Source organism: Scatophagus argus, chromosome 6, assembly GCF_020382885.2.
Source record: "Scatophagus argus isolate fScaArg1 chromosome 6, fScaArg1.pri, whole genome shotgun sequence".
NCBI classification, from domain to species: domain Eukaryota; kingdom Metazoa; phylum Chordata; class Actinopteri; family Scatophagidae; genus Scatophagus; species Scatophagus argus.
In genome coordinates, this window is record NC_058498.1 from 22,746,682 (window position 1) to 22,765,444 (window position 18,763).

Sequence of the window (18,763 nt, forward strand, 5' to 3'; positions counted from 1 at the left end):
GTTTAGGCCATGCTGGATGGTAATCTTCAGGCCATGTGCACAAGGCTTCTGCTGAGTTGCAGACAAGTGGATTAAGGAGCAGGCTTTAATAGTGCCTCCACGTCACCTGTTTCCTCTACTACTACACCTCTTTTGTTCTCTTTCATTCTCTGCTGCTCAAGCTGCAAGACAAACACTGACCAGGCACAATGAACCAGAAGGTGGTACTCATTACTGGCTGCTCCTCTGGGATTGGCCTCGCCTTGGCTGAACGCATCGCAAAAGATGAGAAGAAAAGGTTCATGGGTAAACATTTTGGAAAAAGCTTTGTCTAAATTTGTGTTTACAGATGCATGTAATTCTGAATATGTCACTGGTATTATCTGGTATCAAATAGACAAAGGAGTTCAAGAATTAAAAGAAAGTTTAGTTTTTCTCAACTCAGATTTCTATTTTATTTTAGCCTTCCCTTTATCTGCACAGAGCTGCTGTCTGAGCTGGTCCATGTAATGACTAACAGTGGAAACAACTGTTCACTTAGCAGAAACAGGGTGGGAATTTGCATGAAACTTAATGTATTTCCATCTTGAATAGGAGTAGAATATCTTACACAAACTTAAATCCAAAAAAGAAAACATGTTGTCTTCTGCAGATTGTTTTGGTTTCCTGAAACTTGTGCCAGCCGCAGCAGTAACATCTTTTTCCAGGAACTGTATCCTGGTGACCCCAATCCACACACCTCACCGTCAACAGCTTTCACTGGAACTTTTTTTCTCAGCGCTTGTGGACTGGGACATTATCTGTAGAAAAGATGTTGCAGTTAAACAGCTGTCATTTTTCAATGCTTTGAACATTGTGAATACCATTCTATCACCTCCATTATAATGGTGTGGCATCAGACATTTAGAGAAAAAAAAATGTAGCAGAAAAAAAATCACAACTTCAAATGAATTTATTTCATTGTAGTCTATGCCACAATGCGGAACCTAAGTAAGGGTGAGGCGCTGGTCGAGGCAGCGGGTCGGACTCTGGGCAGGACTTTGGAGATCAAACAGTTGGACGTATGTGACGAGGACTCCATCAAAGCCTGCGTGGACAGTCTGCCCGAGCGCAGGGTGGACATTCTCAGTAAGTTCACACCATTTGCTTCAACGCAGCCAGAAAATCTGCAAGTGCAACCTCTGAGTACTGGCTCTGCACCTTTGTATTTTTCTAATACATAACACTTTTACTGGACATGCCTTTGTGACATTTCTTGCTATGCTTGGTTTCCTCTGACAGTAAGCAATGCTGGCATGGGTCTGATTGGACCAATTGAGTGTCAGTCTATTGATGAGATGAAGACTGTGATGGACACCAACTTCTTTGGGCTTGTGCGTTTGCTGAAGGAAATCCTACCTGACATGAAGAGGAGGAAAAGGGGCCATATTGTGGTTATTAGCAGCGTCATGGGAATTCAGGGTGAGTGCGCTTACACCTGTTCATCATAAGAGCATTTGTTCATGGTGACAAAACACTGTCTTAACGGCATTTCAATCTCTTCTCTTTGTTATAGGAATTTTATTCAATGACATCTATGCAGCATCCAAGTTTGCAGTTGAAGGTTTTTGCGAGAGCTTAGCGGTACAGGCCCTGAGGTTTAAACTCAAGTAAGATTCTTTTACTCTACTTCTGCGCAAACTCCTACACAGTTTGGTCCTTGTTGTTTTGTACTCATTTCTCAGTGATTCAAAATGTGCTCACAAAGCTTGGCAATGGAAACAACATTTCTTCTCAGAGATAACACTAAAGTGCCTGCAAACCAGCACTTGTCTGCTTCTGAATCATATGCACATTCATATTGCACAACCAGACCAGACCCACTATTGTCTTACCTTTGACAAATGTGCCAACCCAAGTATTTTATCACTTGTCTGAGACAAGTCCTAACACGGTGTCAAAGAGTAACCTAGTATTTAATGAAATAGCTCTGCTGGGTGGTTTCAGTAGAGGAACATGAGCATGTATTTAACAAAAGATGTCCCATTACATCTAATAGACTATACCACATATATTACTTTAATACACAGTTAATATTCAATTTCTATTCTTTTCTTTCCTCAGTATCAGCCTGATAGAGCCCGGGCCAGTGATCACAGAGTTTGAGAGGAAAGTCTATGATGAGGGCTTGAAGACTGATCTGAGCAAAGCCGATGAAGTAACTGCTGACATGTTCACAAACATCTACCTGAAGAACTACAAGCAGATCTTTGAAACCCTTGGGCAGTCTGCTGAGGATATAGCAGAGGTATACTATTGTTCAGCCACAAACATTCTCCATCTCATCATACTTTGCTTTGACATGAAAGCACTGCAAAGGACATTGTTTAATCTACCCATGATCTGTTTTTACTGTGTTTTTACTCCTAGCATACTTTCAAGATCATCACCATGGAGAATCCCCCTTTCCGTCATCAGACAAACACGCTTTACACCCCTATGACCACACTGAAATACGCTGACCCCAACGGTGACCTCCCAATTGACACATTTTACAAAATGGTGTTTGAACATGACAAGGTTTTCAATGCCAGTCTGAACTTCCTCAAACTTCTGCGCTGGAGAAGTCGAAAGAGCTTTACCTTGGAAAAGGACAAGAGTGGCTAAGAGCGTGCATGTCTCTTTGTCATTTTTGGTGAGATGCATGTATCTATGCATTGTTTTCTTGTAGTTTTCCTTTATATTATTTTTAGCTGTAGAATTTCTTTGTAATGAAATGCATAAACAGTGATTATTGTGAGCAAATAAAAATATGAAACTCATAAACGGTTGTGAGAATGCAATCTGTTATTACTTGTCTGTGAGCTCCTACCACAGGTTTTAAACCACACCCAGGTACGTCCAGCCTACCTTCATAACTCTCTTAAATCGTTAAGCCTCCAAGCCCTTACACAATAAGTAAACACTGTAGTAAGCAAAATTATGAAGAACATCTACTAGTCAATACATCAGACAAGGCATTTACATGCTCCAGACAGCTATAGTGCCATACTGAGAGGTGGTGTGTGTTTTATAAGACATTGTTAGCATTTAGATGCGACCCTTAAAGACATGTAGTCAGTAAATATGTAAACTGGCTATGTTAGTGTCATAGGCCTTCTGTGTTAGGGACACTGGATTATATAAAATATTTACATATGGCCTAATCTGGGATTAAGATAAGATAAGATGAACTTTATTGATCCCGCAGTTCACACCACACATACTTACTCATAACCATTTATATATATATATATATATATATATATACACAATAGAGTAAAATGGAATAGAAATATAATTTTGTAGTTTTCTAATTGAACAGTAGATGGCAATAAGCGCTAGAAATGCCAGTTCAAACACTTATTGGTGACACTGTTTCCGGTTCTTTGTTTGACGTTGTATCCGGGCATGTTTAAGCTAATGTTGTTCAAAATATAAATTTATAAATGAATTGCTAGGGGCTTTAAGATTGTTTGACATGTTTGAGTCATTTGGTCGATGCAGGAAAGAGTAACGTGCATTGTTGTAGCGACTTTATTCTACAAGTCTTTTCTATTCAGCCAGCTATTTCGTTATTTAAGGCAGGGGCAGTTCATTGTTAGCCTAGCTTTAGCCATGCTCTCAAACTCCGCTTTCACTTGTCTTCTGGGTTGCGGCTTGCTTGCGACAGGGACCACGGCTTCTAGCTAGCTTGGTAGCTAGCTAGCTAGGAATAATTTTCCAGTATTAGTGTATTGTGTCCTCTAATTTGTGCTTTAGCGTTTCTTGGACTTTTTTTTCTGTCACATTCCCTGTAACAGCAGCGGTTTTGTTTTAGCCTAACACGTAAATTCGCTGTTAGCTTAATTAGCGACTCAGCCAACTGGCTAACTTTGAGGAAACGTCTTTTTTGATGACATTTAATTTGCGTTGCTTTGACCCCGGCAGTACACGTTAACCCCATTAGCAGAAGACGCCTGTCACCGTCTTCTAACATTTTTCACCACTCAGTGAAGAACCGGAGCTTTCGTTTGTACAGTTTGTGATTATACATGCCTGCCACGATGGCTTCTTCCTCTGGAAACGATGACGACCTCACCATCCCTAGAGCAGCTATCAACAAGATGATTAAAGAAACTCTCCCTAACGTACGAGTGGCTAACGACGCCAGGGAGCTTGTGGTTAACTGCTGCACGGAATTCATACACCTCATATCCTCAGAAGCCAATGAAATATGCAACAAGTCCGACAAGAAGACCATATCTCCTGAGCATGTTATCAATGGTGAGTCCTGGTCTACGTTTACCCCGTATCTGCTCAGCCGGTGTATTGGGGAATATGGGAGGGGGTGTGTCCCTCTCCCTGTCGTGAATTTTAGACCTCAGAGAGTTAATTATTTCGCTTTCGACTCTTGTTTTCACACCACAGCCCTTGAGAGCCTCGGTTTCGCGTCTTACATCACGGAGGTGAAAGACGTGCTGCAAGAGTGTAAAACAGTAGCCTTAAAGAGGAGGAAGGCGAGCTCTCGATTGGAGAACCTGGGTATCCCAGAGGAGGAGCTCCTCAGACAGCAACAGGAATTATTTGCTAAGGTATGATCTGTGAATTGTTATACATCTGAAGATCGCTGCATGGATTAATGTTTCAGTCTCCACTATAACACTAGGATTTCCATGCATGAAGTTATGCAATATGCAGAAAATGAAAGATTGCAGTTATCTGAATATGTGATTTTTTTTGTCTGTGAGAGTACATTAACACTTCTTTGACATGGTCATCCCTTGTGGGTCACAGTTTGGTACAGTGGGCAAAACACAAGATTGAAAATAATGATTTTGTCATATTGTCAGTAAGAAAAGAAAATATCACCTGTTCCAATTTGCAACTGTTAATAATTTTAGAACAACTTCTGTTTGTTTATACTTTTACAGCGTGTTTAAACCCTGTATTCTTTGTGAGTATGGTCGTAAATCTACAGAGATAAACACTCTGTAGCATCATGTAGCATTAGTTATTGATTTGTCTGAATCTGCAGTGAAAGGCTGTCTGAATGCTGTGAGAAGGATTCGCCTTTTGCTGTGCTTTTGTCTTGTTTGAGTGATGATGCGTTTGAAAGAAAGTCAGCCTACATATCGAAACTCGTCATCTGTTTTCTCTGCAGCTTATCGGCAAACTGTAATACTACCCTTAAAGTGGAGCAGTGGCACTGCTTGAATTGAGTTGCCATTTTATGGCTGATACATAGCTGGTGCATTGCCAAATCATTCTGGATAATTGTTCCTTGCGGGTGTGTACACAGAGAAAAAAGAGAGAGACTATTTTGTCAGTAATTATTTTAGTCATTGGGAATACCTGTTCTGAACAAATACACCTACAGTTAGACCTTTAGTTAAGTATTAGAAAAAAAACGTTATTTTTACTGTATAAAATGTATATGATAACATATCTTGTGTTGGTCAAGAATACAGTGACTGTTGCTCAGCTCTGATTTGACATCGAACGTCGCCATCATAATCCTTTTGTAATGGCCATATAAGCTCTTCATTCACCTTCCATGGTCTTGTGTCTCTGTAGGCACGGCAGCAGCAGGCAGAGCTCGCCCAGCAGGAGTGGCTACAGATGCAGCAGGCCGCCCAACAGGCACAGATGGCGGCAGCATCTGCCAGCGCTGCCCAGCAGGCCGGTTCCTCTCAGGACGAAGATGAAGAGGATGACATGTGATCCCAGGACGTCATTCAACTTGTCTGAATCCCTTCCTGGGACAGCGTCGGTGCACAAATGTCCCAGTGCTGTCATCGACAGAGACATGGGATGTGTTTGACCGCTGGAATACATCAGTGTAACATGGAAAATGCACATTGGAATGGACAGTGAAGAGAAAGCTGAACAGGGATTTCAAGATAGCCACACATTCAGATACCAGTACCTGAAAATGATTTGGATTGAGAGGCTGTTGATAAAGTTTTTGATAAATCTCTTCTTCTCCCCCTTTTTTCCAGTTGCCTCTGTTTAATTATGTCTTGACATTATGTTGTGAGTAATTTGTAGATTTCTGAATGTGTTGTGGACACTGAAGGCAGACATTGCCTACGAAATGTCAGTAAATTTTGGTAGTAACGCAGAAAGTGTTCGCTCCTTCAGGTAATGCGCCAGATAGCTTACTTACGTTGTCCGTTGTACTAGATCACTTCCTGTGATTTAGGAGATCTGCTAGAATATTTTCACAGCAGTTAATTTCTCTTTTATTTCTTTTTTTTGTGGTTTGGTCATTTTTCCAGAGATTTGTTCACCAGAGGATCATTTTAGGGGTTGTGACTATTAGATTTTTTTTTTGTTAAGTAGACAACTCAATGGACTTTTTGTTTAATCTTAATACATTCAGATACTTCATATTTCATTTTCTTTATACCTTGAGCCACCCACAGTATTGCTAATTAGCCACACCTTTTGGAAATGGAACATTTTTGTCTCATAGAACCAAAGATGGAAGACAGACTAACAGCCCAGAGATGGTGATTATTATTATTATTATTATTATTTTTTTTAAAGGTGTAGGTGCTACTGTGATTCTTATAGCTGACTCCAGGTCAGTGCAGTGTACACAATGTTAAGGATTATTACCCTGTGACTTTGTAAGATGCTTTGATATCCAGGCTAAATTTGTTATTTCCCTTATCCTTGGGTGCAGTATCAAACATTTGCATTGTGACTGTGGTCAGTCTTCAGTGTAAAGACAAGTAACATAGTTGTGACACACATTCACTTGCCTATGCTACAAAGTTGTATTCTTTAAGCAATAAAGGACTCATGTTTTATAGATCAGTTTCTTTGGGTGTGTGTTTTAAATCACAAAACACCAAATTACTGTCTTATTGTTGTATACTGCCCACCCCGTTGCACTCACTCACTCACTCTAATGATGATTTCTGACTGCTGGCAGACTCAGACGTGCGTGAGCAGCTGGACGAGCAGCAGGGGAGCACTTAGCCTATTGGGACCACAGGCTTGTAGTTACTTGAGCATCATTTCCAATTCAGCTTTTTATAATGCCAGGAGCAATCATAGAGAATATGAGCACGAAAAAATTGGTTTTCTTGGGTTTCTTTATTCTTGTTTTCCAAGTTCTTTCCATCATGGTTGGGGCATTAATCGGTAAGTGGTCAGATTTTATCACTTTGTAATCGCTGGAATTAGAAATGGTAATTTTAGTAAGTATAACCTACATGTGGTTTGTATTAAAAGTGTACCAAAATCTTTTTATTTGAACCGATTTGTGACTAAATAAGATAAAGCTTTATTCTGTTTTTACTTTAATGGAACATAACTCAAACCACATGGCTGACTGTTTATTCCCCTTGGCCATAGCTCCCAGTCCCACCAGTGCCATTCACTACCTGGCCACCAAATGCATTAATGGTCACAGGGCTGGTGGCTGGCTCGTGCCGTGGGGATCAAATCGGTGCCAGGAGATACACAGTTTCGATGAGCCTCTGGCCAAAATGCTGGATGCCAATGACATCGTTTTTGCTGTGCACGTACCTCTTCCTAACAAGGAGATGAGCCCCTGGTTTCAGTATATGCTGGCTGTACTACAGTTAGATATTGCATTCAAAATGATCAATCAGATTGGTAAGAGGCGTGTCTTTGTCAGAAATTCAAGTGATGCATGTTCAAGTCACTGGATAGCTAATAAACCAAATGATGTCCCTGTCTGTGTAGAAGATGATGTTATCATCACTATTGATGCTGGCCTGGCGTACAGGGATGATGCGATATCTGAGTGGACCGAGAAGTTTCACTCCGTGGAACAAAGGCCACTCAGGTGCATATTTGCAGCGCCGAAGGTAAATCTGACTGCACTTACATGCATATAAGTGATCAGATTTCTCTTGGCTTTGTAAGCTGTAACTGTCCATCTTTTTGCAGACATATGAAAATGAAGGCCGCTTTTATCAATGTGACCCCATACCATTCATGGAACTGGGAAGTGTGGCCCACAAGTATTTTTTGATCAATCTGCGCTTGCCAGTGAATGACACAGTGAACGCTGGCATTGGGGAAATAAAGGACATCCACATAGTGGTGAGAGTTTAATTCTTATGATTTAACTGACATTGTTATGTCAATGTTTTGATTGAATTCAATTCCAAAGCCTGCCTGTGTTACATGTAATTTTATGTCACTCCTCTCTAAGGGCATCCATCAGAATGGAGGCTTCACTAAAGTGTGGATCAGCATAAAGACTGTGTACAGTCCCTGGATATTTGGGGCAACAGTTTGGTACTGGCACAGGATCAGCCTCATGGCAAGACCTCCAGTCCTTTTGGAAAAGTATGAGCCAAGAGGGAAAGATGCAAAAATGTTAACTGCTTTGCCTTAGCACTTCTTTTATATTTTTAGAACTTCAAGAATATGGCTACATTTTAGAATGGCAAGTGTGAAGAAGTGGCAAAAATACTGAAGCTTTAAGTGTTTAATGGCAAATTAAAAAGCTACACATTATGATAAATAATAAAAAAAATAATAATAAATATGTAAATACAATCACAGCAAGACATTTGTCCAAAAGAGGAAGCAGGAGAAGAAATCCCAAATGTCCTTTTCCCAAAAGTCTTTTTTCATTTCATATTTGCTTTTTTTTTCAGCCTGCATTTTTATTTCATATCACATTTTTTATTCTCTCATATTTTGCTACTCATAAGCCAGTTTGTTCCTATAAGCTGATGCTTAAGCAAATAATATCACAATTTCCTTGTTCATTTATGTTTACAATTTTTTTATTTACCTCATGATGTCTTTCTTTATTCATCTGATGTTGAACACTCTGAGCCTCCATGTAGCTCCTACATCTGTGCAGACCGAGCACATCACTGTCTTATTTAAAAGGTAGAGTGAAGTAATACAACAAGACTGCATTGCTCTTATGTTGAAACACTGAGTGCAAAGCTCTTTAGTTACTCTGTGAAAGCTTAAAGCCACAGGTAAACCTTCTGTCATACTTTTAAGATGTATACAGTGCTTCAGGGTGGCACGTGGAGAGCAGGGGAAATGAAAAACCCTTTGTCCTAAGTACAGCATCGGCCTGGTAGAACAAGGTCAATACTTTGCCTGCAGTAAAAAGTTGCTTGTCTTTTAGAGAGTAAGTGTAAGTCATTGCAGTATGTGTTTTCATTACAGGGTGATTTTTGCTCTGGGTATCTCTATGACTTTCCTGAATGCACCGGTGGAGTGGCTGTCCCTGAGCTTTGAGTGGACATGGATGCTGCTGTTGGAAGATGTTCAGCAGGGCGTCTTCTACTCCACGCTCTTCTGCTTCTGGATCATCTTCTGTGGTGAACACCTCATGGTTAGCATCTTTTACTTGCTTCTTACTGTGCTTCTCCTTTTTACTTTCATACAGCCAGTTACTCATTTTCTTTCAACGACTAATGCTTCAGGACCACAGTCAGAGGAATCGGCTCACAGCATACTGGTGGCAGGTTGGGCTGGTGGTGTTTGGCTCATCTGTTCTCCTCATATTTGACCTGAGTGAGAGGTAATGACACAGCTGCTTTCGATGAGCTCTGTCATATTATGGTTATGTATTTCTTTAAATATGAATGTGCTTAATTTCCTTTAAGGGGGGCTCATTTGAACAACCCTTTCTACAGTGTTTGGGCATCAGAAACTGGAATGAAGGTTGCAGTATCCTTCAGATATTCTTTATTATGAAAAGTCTAATTTTGCTTTAAAAGAACACACTTTAAATGTGGCATCTGTGTCATCCAGCCCTTTTCCTTGGCTGTCATTACAGATTACTTTCATTACTGTGGCAGGGATGTCTGTTTGTCTGTATTTCTTCTCCCTGTGTGGAATGGTGTGTTGTGTGTTCAGGGATATTAGTGGGAAAATAAAGCAACTTCCTGCAATGCCAGAGGCTAGGAGACTGCGTTATAAGGTTTGATTTGCTTATTTTAATATCTTAATCACAAATACTGGCGAAACATTGGCAGAAAAAAAACTTTTGTGCAATAGATGAAACCATATCCTGGCTGTTTCTCCTCTCTTGCTGGTTTTGGCAGGGTATAATCTTCAGATTCAAGTTCTTGATGATGGTAACTTTAACATGTGCAGCACTGACCATCATCTTCTTCATCTTAAATCAAGTAAGTATCACCCTTCTAATGAGTCTAATAAGTCTTAACTGGTGGTTTAATGATCATTTTCTTATTATTTACTATTGTGATATGTTTGAGCTCTTGATAATTATTCCTTTCTTATTTTTCACCAGGTCAATGAAGGTCAGTGGCACTGTGGAGACTACACTGTCCAAGTCCACAGTGCTTTTCTCACAGGGATCTATGGCATGTGGAACCTGTATGTTTTCACCATTATTTTCCTCTATGCCCCCTCCCACAAGCACAACAGGAACAAGGCGGGAGACGGTCTACAAACAGGTCTGTCACATTTCCACTTCTAGGAATTCAGTTTTCAAATGAAAAGAGCAAACAGATGAAAAGAGAAATTTACTTGGAAAACATATCAGAAATTTTGTTTGTTTAACATTATGTTCACTGCTAACAGATACGCCGGAGAGGCCAGAAAGCCAAGAGGACTAGCTGACATGTGGAGAGCATGGGCCAACAGAGACCTGCAGGATCACTGGGAAGGTGTCTGAGGACTGACTGCCAGGCTCACTAGTCTAGAAAACCTGTTTTATTTTCATTATAATTTTAACCGCACCATGAATACTGCAGGCTGTAAAATGTGTACTAATACAACACAGATTTGACTTGCAAGGTAGTTCATAGGGAAAATGCAACTTCCACTGGGCCCTAGAATATGGATTCATAAGAGTCCTATCAAAATATTAAATCTGTAAACAAATATTAAAAATAATGAGAGAATATAGAGAGGAACAGAAATAAAAAATGGAAATATATATTTCTTTTGCTACCCCCTATTGTTTTGCGTTTCCCTTTTGCTTTTTCCATTCTTCTAAGGGCCAGGTTTTGATTGAAACATCCCATATATCTATTAAATTTGCAAACTCCTGTCTCCCAGTCAACGTTGCCGTGATCCACCATACAAGGATACATGGATATAAGGAGTTTTTATTGTAATTGCAACCATCTATGTGTAGTACATAAAATATATATATATAATATACACCCAGTTAGCATGAGAGACAGTGCAAATACAAAATACAACAGTGCGATAACAGTGTAGACAAGACAAGAAAATACAATGCAATTTATTTCACAATTTTACAATTTTTTATTAAGGTTAAGCGCCACAGCATACATTACACTGTACACTGAGATGTACAGCTGCCAGAGTATATATTGTTACCATCCAGCCCTTCTATATGAAGTATCTGTTGTCATTATGGTACCAAACCCATCACAGGAATTTTTCACAGCAGACGAAAAGCACAGATGTTGCTAATCCGGTTAATGTTGGTGCCATTTTATTGAAGTGTCAGTACAGTTATACTGTGTTACACTTTTTATCTATAAACATATAGTGCTTTGTAACTTTTACATGACCACAACTACATTCATACAGACTTCACACAACATACTACACTGTGTCTAAAACACATATGACATGACGTCATATGCAAAACAGTGTTAGATACATGCAAGGCAGTAATCATAATATTTACAGGGGTACACATCCTCCAATATTCTAATATGCCCAACATGTTAGTTAACTAAAGCTGTTAGTTCTAGTATTGCTGCAATTCTGTGTGTATTCTGTCCAAGTGATGTTGCCATACACCAGCAGAAGCTGTTGTTTGATGTGTGTGGTGCACTGTTCTGTCTCTGTATTTCATTACTTTGAAATGTATTAAAACTAGAACGTGACATGACCATTACCTGTTCTATTACTATCACCCCCACTGCTTGTTCCATGGTTACAGGCTTGGCTATATGCATATGTAGTGCAGACATTATACCATGGACGTCTGTAAAACGACAGGTAGGTGTGTACAGTATGAACGGGTGCCGACAGATGGCGCTGTTGTCTCCTCCGAACGTAAGAATTCCAGCCCAACTGCGAGTCAGCAGCAGCCACCAGCAGCAGATGACTCTCACCGTGTCTCCTGCCACGGTGCCTCGCATCAACAGGGCTCTGTTTATTTTCTGCGTATTGAAACTTTTCACCCCACACAGCTAGAGTACGGGTTTTGTTAAAGCAGTGCCCCCCGCATTATTTCATGGCTCGACTTTGAAACAACAACTCTGTCGGATCTGAAAGGCCAGGTGAGTATCAGCACAGAGACTGCATGAATAATCTTTTAGCAGCTGTAACATAACATGACAGCGTTGTGTGGACCGTAATACTGTGGCTAAATAAGACAACCTTTAATACCAGCTGGTAAACTGTGGCCTCCATTCGATCACCGTAGTTATTTATGTAAACAAGAATTAAGTATGAAGTGGGAAAAAACTCCATGAATGTAATTTTCATCAGGTCGGTGTGTTTCCCGTTTGATTTGTAAGAAATACAGAACGCTTTAAATAATGGATAAATCGATCTGTCAACTTACTGCTTGGTAAACAGGGTAACACAAGTAAAGCGCGTGTGACAGGTGGTCACACAAAAGAGGAATAAGGGAGGAGAGGAGGAAACGACCTGCTTCTCGGTAATATTGGCGATTTTTCTGAGAAGCTCCAGGATGTCGTCCTTTTAGAGAGTCAGAGGATATCAGGGTGAGTTCATGAAATCAGTTCACATCACTTTACTATTACGCAGCCCTTAAATCCAGGAAAAGACAACACTAGCTTGCCATATCAGGGTTTAACAACATTCCAAGACAATTTCTAGTCTCATATCTTGATAGGCCTATTGACATATTGCCCAGAGCAATATGAGCACTTTGAGGTTTTGAGCTGGTTGTTGGACCTAACGAACATTGTTTGACATGTTATTGTATATACCAAATGAATAATGAATTTGTAGAGACAGCATTCGTAAGTAGGAGAAAGAACATAACCGCTAGATGCAGCCATGAAGCATTTAGGCGTCCATGAAGATGTCCAGAGAGCAAAAATGCTGAAAGGAGATCAGTTGGTATTTTATTCTTGTATGCTGTTTGCTGGATTGGATTATTACAACAACTGAAATATAAGAGCCATTTTTTAGATAACGCTGTCAGTGTCTGAGTCACTGTACACCGGATTCTTAGCCTTAAACTTTGCAGCAGTGCTTTATGCTGCTTTGGGAGGCACAAGAATAGCCTTGAGATAGTTGTTGGAAGCTGGTTTGACTTCAAGGCGTACCCATGTCATTATCATAATAATGATTTTTACTGTGTGAACTCTCATTACCCTGTGTTTACTTCCTCAGACAGAAATTACAATAGCAGGAACCACAAGTGGTAATTACAGTCCCAGTACTCATAACAACTTCCATTCTGTCATCTTTTCATGAAAAAGGCTCCCTGATTTGAATTACCCTTTCATGTGAATTAAAGTTTTTACTATGAAACAATGGTTTAAACAACAAAGATGTGGATATTAAATCTTTTTTGAGTAACACACCAGAAATATCCAGAGTTTGTTCACACATTGGATACAAGTTTTTGCTGTTGAGTTGTTGCTGCTGAGTAAGTGTAGGGGCGTGTTACATGTAACCAGTGTTGTAGTCGAGTCACCGTACTCGGAGTCCGAATCCAGTTTCGAGTTCCCATTGTTCAAGTCTGAGTCAAGTCCAAGTCATTAAAGAAAAATCTGAGTCGAGTCCAAGTCGAGTCCTCTACTGATCCAAGTTGAGTCCAAGTCGAGTCCAATCCAAATATATTATTGTATAATTATAATATAATGTTCAACTTAATTATCTTATGCCAAATTACTATGGTATTTGACATAAATGCAGATGCAAAAATACATAAATTCCCAGTGATGAATGCAGGTAATGCACAAATCCAAGTCCAAGTCAACAGTGGTCAAGTGTGAATCAAGTCCAAGTCCTGGACTCAAGCACTACAAGCCTACATGTAACTAAATTACAAAATGAATGTAACTGTAATTTGTTACAGTTAATGGGACAAAATATGTAACAGTTACTAATCAAAATGTTGGTGATTACAGAAGTGTTAATATGACTGTATTGCCTGGGTAAAACAACCCTGACTCCATGGGTAAAAAGCTCACATGTGCGATATAACGTTTTGTCACGCTTTGCATCTTCACACTGTGCAGTAGTGACCTCTTTTGACATATGTCTGAGCAATGAGGGTCAGTAAAGCCGTTGGGACCAATCTGAGTGGAGCACTGTCAAACGTAGGTTCGCTTACAAGGAGGTGTCTCTACAAGATGGGCAATGGCACTGACCCACAGAGCTGCCTCCACACTGCATGTCTGTAAGTTAGTTGTGTTGACCCTCTGAAGTTTGAAACAAAATTAGCCAGCTAGCTCATTGTTTTCCAGTCATAGCTAGATGTCCAGACATGAAAACATTTCCAGCCGACGTCGGATATTTTATATTATAAAAAGGGCGTGAAATGTCATGATTAGGTCAGATGCGTGTATGGGTGGGAACTCGTTAATCGTGGGCTCCAATTGATGTCATCAGTGCAGGAATTCAGCACTCGTATACGGGATATTTTGGCTTCACTTTTGTACATTTGGAGGAAGTGCATCTTAATATATGGCAGTGGACAGCACTGAAAAGGAAAGTTTGACATGCTTAATGCTAGATATTAACTCTGGGGTTAATGGTGACACACAATATGACGTAACTTTTCCTATGTTAAATATCTCCGGAATGCTGCATGTAAGAGACGTAGCCCAGAAGTTAGCCATTAACCATTCCAATGAGGCCTTCAGAAACTTTGGAATCTAGCATTGAAATGCAGTGTATTTTTGGAGACTTTGTAAAATAAATCTATAATGATTAATTTGACACTGAATGTCTTCTGTGACTTATCCATTTTTCTGTGTTGAAAAAAATAATGGTTGTTGTTAGCGTGGAGTCCCATGATGTCTTGCTTGAGTCTGTTGACAAATCACAATGTTCCGTTGATAGAGGACTCAGTGGTCGACGGTCAGCCATTGGCACAACCCTATTTGATTGATTCTCGGTTCTTGTTTGAATTTACACCAACTCTCATTTGCTAATCGAATTAATGTCCATTGCTCACAGTGAGCTGATTGGTTGATTTGATTGATATTATGTATACATTATGATATTATTATTCATGTGTGATAAGGTGTAATTTATCTCTAGATTCTGCTGTTGCACATCCAATAGGCTGCATATTTGCTTGAAAAGCAATCAAATGTTATAAGTTATATCACTTTGATGAAGTAAATAAAAATGTTAACAAGGGTAAATATTGATCTGTACCCTTCAAAAGTAACCTTCCCACTGTTTGTAGTATGTGTAGTAATGTTTATTTACTTGAAATTCTGCTCTTGTATATCTTAGGTACGTCATTTGATCATGGCACCATGTTTCAGACATAATCTGAGAGTGACAGCTTTTTTTGGTGGATTTATCTTTTCATTGTCTTGGTTTCTAGCAATTCAGTGTGAGTACCTGAGTGGATTTCTGGTGCTGACATGGGTTTGACTGTGTTGCTTGGTTACACCAAAGTAAGTGGTACAGACCTTAGCGCTTGTGAGTGCCGCCCCTCCCCATCACCCGACTCAAATTCCACGCTCGGCCTCTGGGGAGTTCGTATGTGCGTCACTACTCTGGTCACAAAGACCTTCAGAGAATGCTTCTAGTAAACACAGTGGGGCCATCAGACTCGAGCCCTGTTAGTCCACAGTAGTATGTGAAAAATGTTGTGCTGCTTTGACATGTCAGAGCTCTCTCAGCCTCCTCACCGAAGCATATCACAGTAATGATGAAGGTAAAGTACCTTCACTATGTATGAGTGGATATGTCACACTTATGAGGCTGCTTGTACACAAGCATTAATTGCTTATCATCAAGTGCTGAAAGCTTTTACAAAGAATTCTACTTTGAGTTATAGTGGATAGTGTGTCTTTAATCATTTTCAGAATGGAACAACAAAGTACTTCTTGCATGGTGCGCAGTAGGCAGTGGTCAAACATGTTATTGTGTCTTTCTTTTAATTTTGTGGGTTGTGCTGTTGGGTTGAACATGTGTGTGAATCAGTCACATTTTAGAATTGTAGCTTCTTTTCTGGGACATCCATATTTGACTTATTGTAGTCCACCACAGGCTCATTGGTTTTGGTGATATTGAGCTTCACATAATTGTTGTGACGAAGCTCTCTGCATAAATGTACATATTTACACAGACACACACAGACACCTATATATCAACAGAATATTTAATTAATGAAAATAGTTACAAGTTTCAGCTCTAAGTGAGTGTTGTGTGGTCTATAGTACAGACTGAAATGCATTAGCATTTACATGGTTCTGTAATCTTAATATTTGTCTGTCTCCTTAGTTTAAATTCAATACTTAATTGCTTTGGTAAACATGTTGAGGTGAAAGTCAAACTTCATCTCTCCAAAAGAGAGAAGCTTATGCTGCCTCCATGTATTTGATTATAGCTGCTGCATCACTTCTGTCGATGAACCTGTATATAACAGACAACAAATGGAAACCTGCACAGAGATAACACAACATCATAACGGAAAACACACAGCTATTTTTAAACACTGAAAAAAGTCAAACTTAATCAAAGACTGTATTTTGCTATAGGTTCTTTATATAGACTCTTTTTTATGGGAACAACTTCTGAAGTGCATTTAGATTGTGATCAGAATATGGAGGTGGGGGCTCTCCTCATTTTTCAGAATAAAAGCAAACACATGTTTGACTAGGCTGGGATGCTGATGTCAAATAGCTGCCATGGCAACCTGGCAGTAGTATAGATGAAATTAGTCTTCCTGCTCTCCTTGTCGATGTTACCGCCTTAGCAGACTGCAACACGTACACTCACACACTGGCTGCTGCCGTCAGTCGCTTGGGTCATGCCTCTCTGATTCAAAGCAGTCTGTAGATAGGTAACATGTGCCAGCCGCATATGCTGCTCTGCAATATTTATTCCTACATGACTTTGACAGAAAAGTCACTGACAGTAACTGATATTAGAGTCATGCTGTTTCAAATAAGAGAGCACTGAAATGTGCATTTTGGTTATAAATTCTACATAAGGAGCTTATTAATTTTATGAAGTAAGCTGGGACTTACTCATCAATGAACTGTTTGTTTATTCTTTGATTATATGCGAGTAGAAAGTGCTGCCTCACTGTTGCTCTTCCTGTACTCGCAGCAGGATGTCTTTGCAGCTCACGGGTCATTCCCCCTGCAGAGTGACACACAGGCCTGTGTGACAGTAGCCAGGTCACCAGCTAGTGTCATCCTGTGTACAATCGCACTGACACTGTCATATTGCCGCAGTGGGATATTTATAGACGTGTTTTTTGTGCAGTCCCACATGACATGCAGCTCGACTGATAGAATTACACAAACCAACTCCGGGTCTCTGTGGTGCATCTGTGCAGCATCAGGGGAATGAGTCTACTCACAGAGTGATGGTCATTAAATTAAATGATCTCTTGTCTTTGGCCTCCTCCAGTCAACAGACTACTGCGGGTGAGGTATGCACTCGTGGGTTTGGTGGGGTTGTTGCACTATGTATATCTCTCAGTGTGTTTTGAACTAGACATAGTCACAAATTTAAAAAGATTCTGTGTGCATATGCTTCTCATTCCCTCCATTAAATTAGGAGAAGTTACAGTGCAAATGCTTCACACGCATGTATTTATTTTAAGTGAAAAGTAAGCACAAGCCATGCGCGTTCTAATATTAGTGAAGATGCTAAACCTAGGGAATTGTTTTTCCCTTGATATCTTCATAAATAATTACATTTCAGTAAACGGATGTACTAATGAATGAATGAATAGTAGCCATAACATTGTAAGTCAAACTAATGAGGAAGTAGAACAGAAATTGTTGATTGCCACTGTGTGTGTTGACTAAGAGGAAAAGTGTTGTTGACATCACGGGCAATGAGTGTTTGCACAAGTATATGTTGCACAGTACAAATTTACAATGTAAGTAATCATTGTGTAAAGCTTTAAAATGATGTTATATTCTTTATTATGTGGTATTTAGTTCCCGCCAGGCTGCATTATTTTTTTAAACTTACTTGAAACAGACAACAACCCTCCACCACTTGGATATATCAATAATTTACCACCAATATGGTAAATTATAAACTAGACAAGGAAGTTAGAGATTGCTTAGCAACTGGAACACAGCAGATCATAAAACGTCTTTGGTTTCAGCATTGTACAATAACAGATCTCTGAGCTGGTTTCACAGATCAACAGTCACTCTCAGTCAAATGTACTGCAAACATTTGAGAATGAAAACTTATCTTATTTGCAAAACAGTAACTTGTTTTTCCTCTTCTTCAGTTCTGTTCATATACATAGCTTCACTTTAGACTGAAATAGTTCAGACATGACGTAATTTTTCCCATATTCTAACACACTCTAACACCAGCATAGTCCAAACTGTAACCATAAAGTTAGTGTTCTTCTCTGTCCTTGTCCAACACATGTTTTCTTTAAAATGTACAGAAAGGACTTATACAGCTTATTCATTCAGCCAGGAAGTTGCTGACCGATATGGCTTTGTTAGGAACAGATCTTGACTTTAATGACCTGGTCAGTATCTTTGAAAACCACTGAATGTGGTTTGTGGTTTTAAAACATCATTAAGGCACTAACTGAATGGTAGCATGCAGTGCTAGCAGGTTCTTTCATTAAGGGAGACTTGTTGGGGGCCAAATATGGTTGTAT

At 39.7% G+C, this 18,763-nt stretch overlaps 4 protein-coding genes across 7 annotated transcripts in view; all 4 read left to right on the forward strand.

The window, feature by feature from the left end:
• The first annotated feature begins 8 nt into the window (after nt 1–8).
• On the forward strand, nt 9–2,632 carry zgc:109982 (uncharacterized protein LOC553564 homolog). The gene is made up of 6 exons (XM_046391819.1): nt 9–285; nt 946–1,107; nt 1,261–1,440; nt 1,535–1,628; nt 2,083–2,266; nt 2,389–2,632. The coding sequence occupies exons 1-6, from the start codon at nt 189–191 to the stop codon at nt 2,623–2,625; spliced, it is 954 nt and encodes a 317-aa protein (XP_046247775.1). The 5' UTR covers nt 9–188; the 3' UTR covers nt 2,626–2,632.
• Nucleotides 2,633–3,373: 741 nt separating this feature from the next.
• Nucleotides 3,374–6,801, forward strand: dr1 (down-regulator of transcription 1). Its single transcript, XM_046391817.1, has 3 exons — nt 3,374–4,263; nt 4,408–4,571; nt 5,554–6,801. The coding sequence occupies exons 1-3, from the start codon at nt 4,032–4,034 to the stop codon at nt 5,698–5,700; spliced, it is 543 nt and encodes a 180-aa protein (XP_046247773.1). The 5' UTR covers nt 3,374–4,031; the 3' UTR covers nt 5,701–6,801.
• Nucleotides 6,802–6,928: 127 nt separating this feature from the next.
• On the forward strand, nt 6,929–11,129 carry LOC124060636 (protein wntless homolog). Its single transcript, XM_046391816.1, has 12 exons — nt 6,929–7,131; nt 7,345–7,608; nt 7,699–7,823; nt 7,906–8,061; nt 8,174–8,310; nt 9,157–9,325; nt 9,417–9,514; nt 9,600–9,663; nt 9,773–9,916; nt 10,041–10,124; nt 10,250–10,415; nt 10,543–11,129. Exons 1-12 carry the CDS (start codon nt 7,026–7,028, stop codon nt 10,575–10,577), a joined length of 1,548 nt encoding a protein of 515 aa, XP_046247772.1. The 5' UTR covers nt 6,929–7,025; the 3' UTR covers nt 10,578–11,129.
• Nucleotides 11,130–12,019: 890 nt separating this feature from the next.
• gng12b (guanine nucleotide binding protein (G protein), gamma 12b) overlaps nt 12,020–18,763 on the forward strand; it is a 30,641-nt gene continuing 23,897 nt past the window's right edge. For 2 of the 4 annotated variants that reach the window (XM_046391895.1, XM_046391898.1), the window contains exon 1: nt 12,020–12,227. The gene's annotated coding sequence lies outside the window, so the exon portion shown is untranslated. The other 2 variants (XM_046391897.1, XM_046391896.1) reach the window with 2 other exon arrangements.

What these genes read in the sequence shown, in the direction of transcription:
- zgc:109982 (XM_046391819.1), top strand. Translation starts at nt 189, where the DNA reads ATGAACCAGAAGGTGGTACTCATTACTGGCTGCTCCTCTGGGATTGGC. An exon ending in TGAGAAGAAAAGGTTCATGG is followed by an intron (nt 286 to 945) that starts GTAAACATTTTG and finishes ATTTCATTGTAG; the next exon opens with TCTATGCCACAATGCGGAAC. An exon ending in CTGCTGAGGATATAGCAGAG is followed by an intron (nt 2,267 to 2,388) that starts GTATACTATTGT and finishes TTTTACTCCTAG; the next exon opens with CATACTTTCAAGATCATCAC.
- dr1 (XM_046391817.1), top strand. Translation starts at nt 4,032, where the DNA reads ATGCCTGCCACGATGGCTTCTTCCTCTGGAAACGATGACGACCTCACC. An exon ending in TCCTGAGCATGTTATCAATG is followed by an intron (nt 4,264 to 4,407) that starts GTGAGTCCTGGT and finishes TTCACACCACAG; the next exon opens with CCCTTGAGAGCCTCGGTTTC. An exon ending in AACAGGAATTATTTGCTAAG is followed by an intron (nt 4,572 to 5,553) that starts GTATGATCTGTG and finishes GTGTCTCTGTAG; the next exon opens with GCACGGCAGCAGCAGGCAGA.
- LOC124060636 (XM_046391816.1), top strand. Translation starts at nt 7,026, where the DNA reads ATGCCAGGAGCAATCATAGAGAATATGAGCACGAAAAAATTGGTTTTC. An exon ending in GCATATTTGCAGCGCCGAAG is followed by an intron (nt 7,824 to 7,905) that starts GTAAATCTGACT and finishes ATCTTTTTGCAG; the next exon opens with ACATATGAAAATGAAGGCCG. An exon ending in GGGAGACGGTCTACAAACAG is followed by an intron (nt 10,416 to 10,542) that starts GTCTGTCACATT and finishes CACTGCTAACAG; the next exon opens with ATACGCCGGAGAGGCCAGAA.